Below are 8,602 nucleotides of genomic sequence, written 5' to 3' on the forward strand. Positions count from 1 at the left end.
ATTTGATACTAACTTTAAATATGATCGGACAGATGCAGAAAATAAACAAAATTTGGATCTTGTGTTAATTCCATGCTTAGGAGAGGTAAATCTCAACAAATTTCAATCAAATTTTGATGATATACTACGAACAGATCGTGATTTAGACTACGAATCAAGAAGATATACGAACAGATCGTGATTTATACTACAAATCAAGAAGATATATGCGTATTCACAACTTAATCCTTATTCCTCAAACAAAACATCAAGAAATTTATTGTAATCAAACAATTCTTGCAAGAACAAAGTGTATAAGATCGATTATACCTCGAGAGATCGGCGAAATGTAGAAATGAATCTTTACTGCTCTGATACCATGTTACAAAGCAGAATATGATCTAAAGAAGCAAGAATTACATAATCTCCATATTTATCACCAGAATCATGTGTTTACGATAAGCTCCATTAATGGAGTACAAATCTTTTACAGAACTTAGTTGCCAGATAGAAAAATGGAGAGAGATCAGAGAGAGAGAGAGGAAGATGTAAAAAATCTCTAATTAACTAACTGACTAGCTACTTGTCTTGTTTTTATATACAACCTGGAATGTTGCCAATTTACTTAATCACCCTTTTACTGATCAGCAAATGACTTGATGTAATTTGTAGAATCTTCAGTAGTCAACTTGGAATAGTTTGTAGTCAACGAATGGGTGGACTCTTGTATATTATTAGATCTTAAAATTTTTAAAATGTCATGTGTAATATTTTGCTTGATTATCAAAGAATTAATAAGATCAAATGCTCATGCATTCACATTAATCTTATCAAATAAAATAATTTAGATTTACACATCACGTATATTATATTATTTTAAAACTACTTTTTATATACAATTTTGGGTGTCTTGCACTAGTCGACTCGCTATGTATATATATGCAGGAGAAGAATAAAAATAAATTCAGGATTTGGTAAATCATTGATTATTCACCAAGTTTAACATCACTTAATCGCAAAAATGGTGATTTGATCGGAACCTGTGAAGTTGACAGATGTATGACACACAAATAAATTAAGGCATAAAAAATTAAGTATATTCTTTGGTTGGGTATTTGGGTTGTCTAAGAATAATTAAAAGATTGAAAGGTTATATAATGAGTAATAGTTTAAGCAATTTGGATGGTCGAACATTAAAGCGTAGAAAAATGATCAATCAAATTTGGGGGAAGTGATTAGCGATGACTGATCCATATGCGGCAATTTGGTCAAAGAAATAAGGAAAAATATTCGTGAGAGTAATTAATTATGCTAATACTGGCGATTCTTAAGAGAACATAATATTAGCTAGTCTCGTGGGACTCTTGAGTTAGTGAAGATTAGGTAGAAACGGAATCTTTTCATGTCATTAGTAGGAATGAACTGCTCTTAATATTTGAGAACATATTCTACCTTTGCTTCTTGCGCACTTTTTTAGTAGTAATATTTTGATTTTTGATGATTAAATTGACTGAATTTTTATTAAAATATATATATATATATATTTAAAATTATTTTAAAAGATTATATCATTCAAAATAAAACTATTTTATTATGTAAATTTCAGTTTTCTAAAATAATGAACAGATGAATTTTAATCTTTGTTCAAAAGTTTAACTTGACCACTTAAAAGTCAAGAATAGGAGTAGATATAAGTGAGTGTAGTTAATTTTTATTATTTTTAATAATTTTTGAATAAAATTGAATAAAATATTTTAAAAAGAAAAGTGTACACATAGAAATGAGACAGATAGAGTACTAAAAAAATGGAATACTAAAATCACGATTGTATATGATATTGATATCATTGGCACTAAAAAAATACAAATCACATATTGGAATGTACAACTAGGAATAAAAGAGCTATACACTTAAATTTTGATAAATGAATATACCCGGAATAAGAAAATTTTATTGATTTAATGATATTTTTTTATTTATCGATTTTAAAAAGACATTGTCTCTATTATATTAAAATTGAAAGTAAGTATTTATTTAACGAAATTATTCGTTTATCAAATATATATTTATCGAGATTCTACTTTATACAGACTTTCTTGATTTTATGTACTCTTCCGCTAAGGCAATGCTATAAACCAAAAATAAAAGAAGATAAAGCCAATTAATTAACAAGAATTTTTAAACCGGCCAGGATATTGTTTTTAAAAAATGCGGCCAAAGCTGGATATATTTTTCTTAAGCAAATATATAAAAATACGTTAATAATATATGTTTTTGTGTGTTAGCTTCAAATATCAATTTATGTAAGTACTATTTATATTATTTTAATAAAATTTGAAGTTGCATTTAATTTAAGTTATACACGTGTTTGGGACTACATTTCTGATTGTATTTTATACTGCATTTTAGGTAGCAAAACAAATATTTTATTTTTAAATTCAATTTGAAAATATGGTTATAAAAAAAAGTTAAGGTAAAAGTGATTGTTGTCTAATACTTTGTCTATTAATTATTTTTTCCTTTTATTATTTATATTTAATTTTCAATGATTCGAGCTACCCTAAATCTCTTATGCTTTTAATTTATGTCTGGAGACTAGAATATATATAAATCTATAATATATTATTATAAACGAAACATGATTTCGTTTGGTCGGTTGGTTAACATATTCCTAAACATAGTTAAATAAATTATGTATATAATATAACTACAAACTCTATTAATTATTATTCAACTTAATTTCTAATTGCACTCAACTTCTTTCTTAACTCTTTTGTAGAAAATCAAATACTTTTAGAATTAATTTTAATAATTCAAATTATAATATAACAAAATAATTAATAAATCAAGAAAAAATTAAAAAATATATTTAAAAAAATAATACCTAGTCATCCACATATACCATTTTTATTCAAGACTCCCAATTTCGTGTAGGCTCTGCACCGGCGCATCAAAATAACCTATAAACTGTAGTAAGAAGATATTTTAAGATTTTAATTATCTAAATTTTGAATCCTTCAATAATATTATGTATACAAAATAATACATATCTATTTGAACTTCATTAATCTTAATCTCGAATAAGTGGAAATATATTGAAAATACATATACCGCCGCGTAATAGTGTACCTACACGCTTATTATTTTTAATAATTTATATAAAATAAAATAAAAATTACAAATATTATAATTAACTCGTGCATGACCCGGGTTATAGTGTAGTTCTAGTATATATAATAACCAAGAAAATGACACTTCAGCCGCCCAAATATTGGTATATTTTATATATTTATTATCAAAACGTACGATTTTAAGAATCTTTTTGTTATTAATCTACTATATTAGCAATTTGTTTATAGTAGTCAGCAAATAATCAAGAGTTCATGATACTCTTTAGCTGTCAATCACACAGGTTCCTTTCGTCTTATTATATATTTATTATTTTATCAACCCTGATTTAAATCGCCAGCATTCTAACAAATAATCATTTTACATTCAGAAAAAGAAAAAAAAAACTAACCATTTTACCATTTCTTACAAATATTTTATTTCGGTCATTTCTTACAAATATAGCACCATACAAGATTTGTATTTTGCACCCGTGGTCATTCTACGATTTAAGCCGTATACAAGCTGGTAATTTTTGTAAATAAATATTATGGATTGAAAACTAGGATATATTAATTGCTGTATTTATTACTGGGTTCGTGAGTTTCGAGACTCGATTTGACTGTTCTTGTGTTTCATGACTCGATTTGCCTTAACAAGATGCCTACGTACCTTGCTGTTTGCCAATGATCAAGTCAAAAACGTAGTTCTTGTCTGGGGGGGTGAAGCTCCATATATAAGTGTTGGGAGTCCTTGAATTAGACTAGGGTTAGGAGACTTGGTTGGCAAGTCTCTGAATTAGAATGGACTTTGGAGTCCTAGAAAGTAGGAAACTAACTTGTTATCCCACGAGGTTTCTTGGAGCCCAATCTCCAAGGAATTGTATTCTTAATCGGACTTTATTTATCAGCTCATTTATCCCTTATTAATTAATTACGAAATTAATTAATATTCAGGGTTTTGGGCCCTTTCGAATGGCCTTAGCTGTCAGCCCGATTCTGATATAATTAATGCGATATTAATCACACAATCAGGGTTTATTTTAATCCCTATCATTTGCCCCCCAAATTCTGGGAAACCGTAAAAAGATTTCGCAGAAGTTAAGTTCATTCCTTCCCTTACAGGGTATCGTTTTTGCGTAAAGTGTGGAGCGACCTACACATTTACAACAATTTCCCTTGTACACGGCTTCAGCGATATTTTGGAGTCTCTCTATCACTTTTCTTTACCTTTATTCCTATTATTTAGGAATTATATGGTATTTTTCCTTTATTTTCTAGGTTTTACATGAATTTTTCTTTAATTTTCAGAAAACATCCATAATTTTCAGGAATTTTTCAAGGAATTCCCTTAATTCACATGATTTATTCCTAATTTCTAGGATTTTTCCTTAATTTTTCGGAATTTTCACTTAATTCTGGGATTTTTTCCTTAATTTATAGGAATTTTCCCATAATTATGGGATTTTTCCCTTAATTTTCAGGAATTTTCCCTTAATTCTGGATTTATTCTAATTTCTGACTTAAAATCGACCAGGAGTCATGCAAGATCGATCAGGATTGCTGATCGAAATCGATCAGGATCCTGATCGAACTAGCTGCCAATCTGTCACTCTAGTCGACAGAATTTCGACCAGGATTCCTGATCGAAATCGATCAGGATCCTGATCGAACTAGCTGCCAATTTGTCACTCTAGTCGACAGAATTTCGACCAGGATTCCTGATCGAAATCGATTGGGGTCCTGATCGAATTAAGTATATTTTTAGCACTGAGGCCTAAGGTGAAATAAACCAGAAATCCTGATTGAAATCGATCGGGATCATGATCGATTTCGACGTGTTATTGACAATATGGTCAATCTGAAATTCGATCAGAATTATTCTATCGATCAGGACTCTGATCGAATTAAGAGAATTTCTGTCTCTTTAATCGAATAAAAATTCGATCAGAATTTTATCTTTTTTAGATCAGGACTTTGATCGAACTAAGTGGCTTTTTACTCCTTTAATCCAATGAAAATTCGACCAGGGCTTTTCCTTTTTCGATCAGGACTCTGATCGAATCAAGTGATTTTTTACCCCTTTAATCGAATGAAAATTCGATCAGGGTTCCATTAACCATCGATCAGGACTCTGATCGATTACTTTTTTCGAAATTCTGGTCGATTTTTGACTTTTCAGTTTCTTTTCCTATTCTTAGAATGTCCCTGAAGTTTCCCTTTTAGTGGCCTTTTTCTCAAATTGGGCCTTGCTTTATGAGCTTTAGTCTTTTGAAATTCCTGATTTTTCGGCTATATAAGTGAAGTGAGAAGTGAGAATTCTCATTTCACTTCTCATTTCTCAAATCGCACTCAAAATTTCTCTAATTCTCCTCCAAGAAAGGCGATTTCCGGCGTTTTCTGCCACCGCAGCTCCACATCCTTTCTCTTTCTGCATTTCAAGCCTTCATCCCAAGAATATCAATGGCGGATCACGATCTAGCTCGGCTGGCAAAGATGAATACTTCAAAGAGAGGTACCGCTACTCAAATCCAATCCCCTTATACTTCTCTTATAGATATGATAAACTCTATAGGTGATGAATATCCCTCTTTATCTGAGTTAGATTCTTACAACCATGGTAACACATTCCACGAGTTAGATGGTAGGATATAAGCCTTTAACACCATGTACAAACTCCCTCCTCACCTTAGGATTACTCCAACCGCCCCTGGGGATAAGACATGTAACTAGAAGGGGGATACACTCTTTATTTATCGAGGAGCCTTAACCGCAGGTCTTAGGTTCTCATTCCACGAGTTCATTCCACGTCTGCTTGCAGATGTAAAATTAAACCCATGTCAGCTCCCTCCTAACGCATGGAGGAACATTATTTGTTTCATGGTATTATGTCTTAGGAATAACTTACCTCATTCAGTCGCTGTTTTTAGAAAAGTTTTTCAGTTTTATAATAGTGTTTTAACTCAACCGGGCTGGGTTTTAATACGTCAAAGGCCCAAAATTCCCCACAATTTTTATGGTAATTCTATAGTTGAAAATAACCCCAAGTGGAGGGATGATTTTGTTAGGATGACTTGGACTGGAGGTGATGGGGCCACTTTCTTCCGTAGGATTTTTGTAAAGTATCAGATGGTAGCCCCTCTAGCATTAGGTTAACTGATGAAGAGGAGGGAGGTGGCTTATCAAGCCCTCATTTCGGATGATAACAAAACAGATACCTGGACCCTTTTAGAGGAGTTCTCCTTGAATAAAGTTGGTCTCTCTCAGGCCAGTGATAAGGGTAACTTTACCTGTGTAACTATTTCTCATTCTCTTTTTATTGAAACTCAATTATTTCCAGATTTTTAATACTTTTCTTCTTTTTCATTTCAGCTTGCGAGGCTATTAATAACATCAACATTCCTAAGGAGGGAGAGTGTGGCCGCCAGAAGAGGGCCAAGCCAAACAAAGATCCCAGGAGCAAGCCCGATGCTCCTTCCTTCCTTAGGCCTCATGCTCCGATAGTGGAGCTGGGGGGTGATGTGGATCCCCCCTTGAAGGCGCACTCTTTCAGGCCCAACTGGGGCTTCAGAAGGAGTGATACGGTGGTAGGATCCACCAAACATGCTAAGGACTGGTCATATCACTCCATCACTCCCCACGACTTCACTAACATTGTCACGGGGAGTGACATTGAGTCCATTGAGCTCATGGGTTCTCAGGCCCAAACTGCGATAACATCCCTTTCTTCCTTTTTAATTCCAACTTTTCTCTCTCTTTCTTCTTCTCTTTTATAGGATTGTGTTAAGTTATACTTCTTTGTGCAGAGCAACACCTACTTCCAGGCAGCCCTTCACCAAGCTAGGTCCTGGAAGGGGAACTCGGATGAGTTCAAGAGGGAGATGAAAAAGTGGAAGGAGAGGGCTGAGGTCCTGGAGAAGAAGCTGAACACAAAGGGGGAGGAGTTGTCCAAGACCCATGTCGAGTTGGTTAAGCTCCGAAGTGAAAAAGAAATCATCATTGATGATTACATGGATTCTGCAAAATTTAAGAATCTCATGGAAACTCATGATGAGGGTCTTTATCTTCTGTAGTTTACCCAAGGATGGGATGCGGTCATGAAGGCAGTTTCGGAAAAGCATCCCGACTTGATAGATCCTAAGGACTTTATAAGTCCTGAACAGCCAGAGACGAAGGATAGCTTGGATGCTCTCTTCAACTCTCCTCAAAATGACGATCGTATATTAGATCCCAACACTACCTCTCCTCATGCTTCTCCCGCGAAGAATGTGAGCTTTCGACTGATGCTGAGAAGGGAGATACTGAAAAGGAGCAGGGGAAGTAAGGCTCCCATATGGAGGAGTAGTGTTTTCAGTTTTTTATGCTTGTTGTTTCTTAACTTATTGTATTTTTAACTCATTCCCTTAGGGGATTTTTATATTTTATCTTAGTCGTTTGTTTACTTATTTACCTTAGTTGTTTGTTTGCTCTTAATTACTCGTACTATCATGTGGGAGTTAGATAGTTTACTCGCCTTTCCATAGCTTTCCCTTTCATTTTTCCATACTTGTACTAAAATAGATAAGCAAACTCAATCATGCATAAGGAACAAAATGACTCTAAGATAAGTTTATGTAAACTTCATAAATTGTAATCTCTTGGGATCCATCCCTTACACAATCCTTTGTAGAACTAAAATTCAAAATAATAGTCTAATAACATATAAAATCCTAAGCAAACAAAGTTTGGAGGTGCTTTTCAACCTTGTTACCACTATAGCATGTGTAAACTATAGGTAGTAAGCTTTCAGGTTTTGAGCATGCCAAGTCTGAGGTATTTCTTTTCCTTCCATGGTTTCCAACTTGTAAGTTTCACTTCCTTGAACACTCTTAACCTTATATGGCCCTTCCCAATTTGGGGCGAGTTTTCCCTTCTGTCCTACTCCGGAAGCTTCCACCTTCCGTAGGACCAATTCTCCTTGATTAAAGAATCTTTCTTTCACCCTTAGGTTATAGTAAAAGGAGGCATTTTTTTGATATTCTACTATCTTCGCATGAGCTGCATCTCGTACTTCATCTATCAAGTTCAGGGCTAACCTTTGCCCTTCCTCGTTTTCCTCAGCATTGTATGCTTGGATTCTAAGAGACGAGTGGGATATTTTCACAGGAACAACTGTTTCTGCTCCGTAAGCTAGCATAAATGGTGTGGCTCATGTAGTCACTCTACATGTATAAGCCCAGAGTATTGGTGGTACTTCATCCACCCAACTATTCCTGGATTTCTCGATCCTTTTCTTCAGACCATCTAGGATTATACGATTCGCCACTTCTGCTTGCCCATTGGCTTGCGACTGAGCTACGGAGGTAAACCGCAACTCAATCTCATTCTCATCGCAATACTTCTTGAATTCCTCATTATTTAACTGTGTTTCTTATCGGTAACCAGGACACGGGGTATGCCATATCGGCACATGATATTTTCCCACAGGAATTGCGTAACTTTTTTAGTTGTGATCCTAGCCAAACGCTTGGCTTTAA

General features: G+C 33.9%; 1 protein-coding gene across 1 annotated transcript; it reads right to left on the reverse strand.

The window, feature by feature from the left end:
* Positions 1 to 7,854: 7,854 nt before the first annotated feature.
* On the reverse strand, positions 7,855 to 8,262 carry LOC141673498 (uncharacterized). Its single transcript, XM_074480248.1, has one exon. The coding sequence runs from the start codon at positions 8,260 to 8,262 to the stop codon at positions 7,855 to 7,857; it is 408 nt and encodes a 135-aa protein (XP_074336349.1).
* Between the last annotated feature and the right edge of the window lie 340 nt (positions 8,263 to 8,602).

This window comes from Apium graveolens, chromosome 7 (genome assembly GCF_009905375.1).
Source record: "Apium graveolens cultivar Ventura chromosome 7, ASM990537v1, whole genome shotgun sequence".
Classification (NCBI taxonomy): Eukaryota; Viridiplantae; Streptophyta; class Magnoliopsida; order Apiales; family Apiaceae; genus Apium; species Apium graveolens.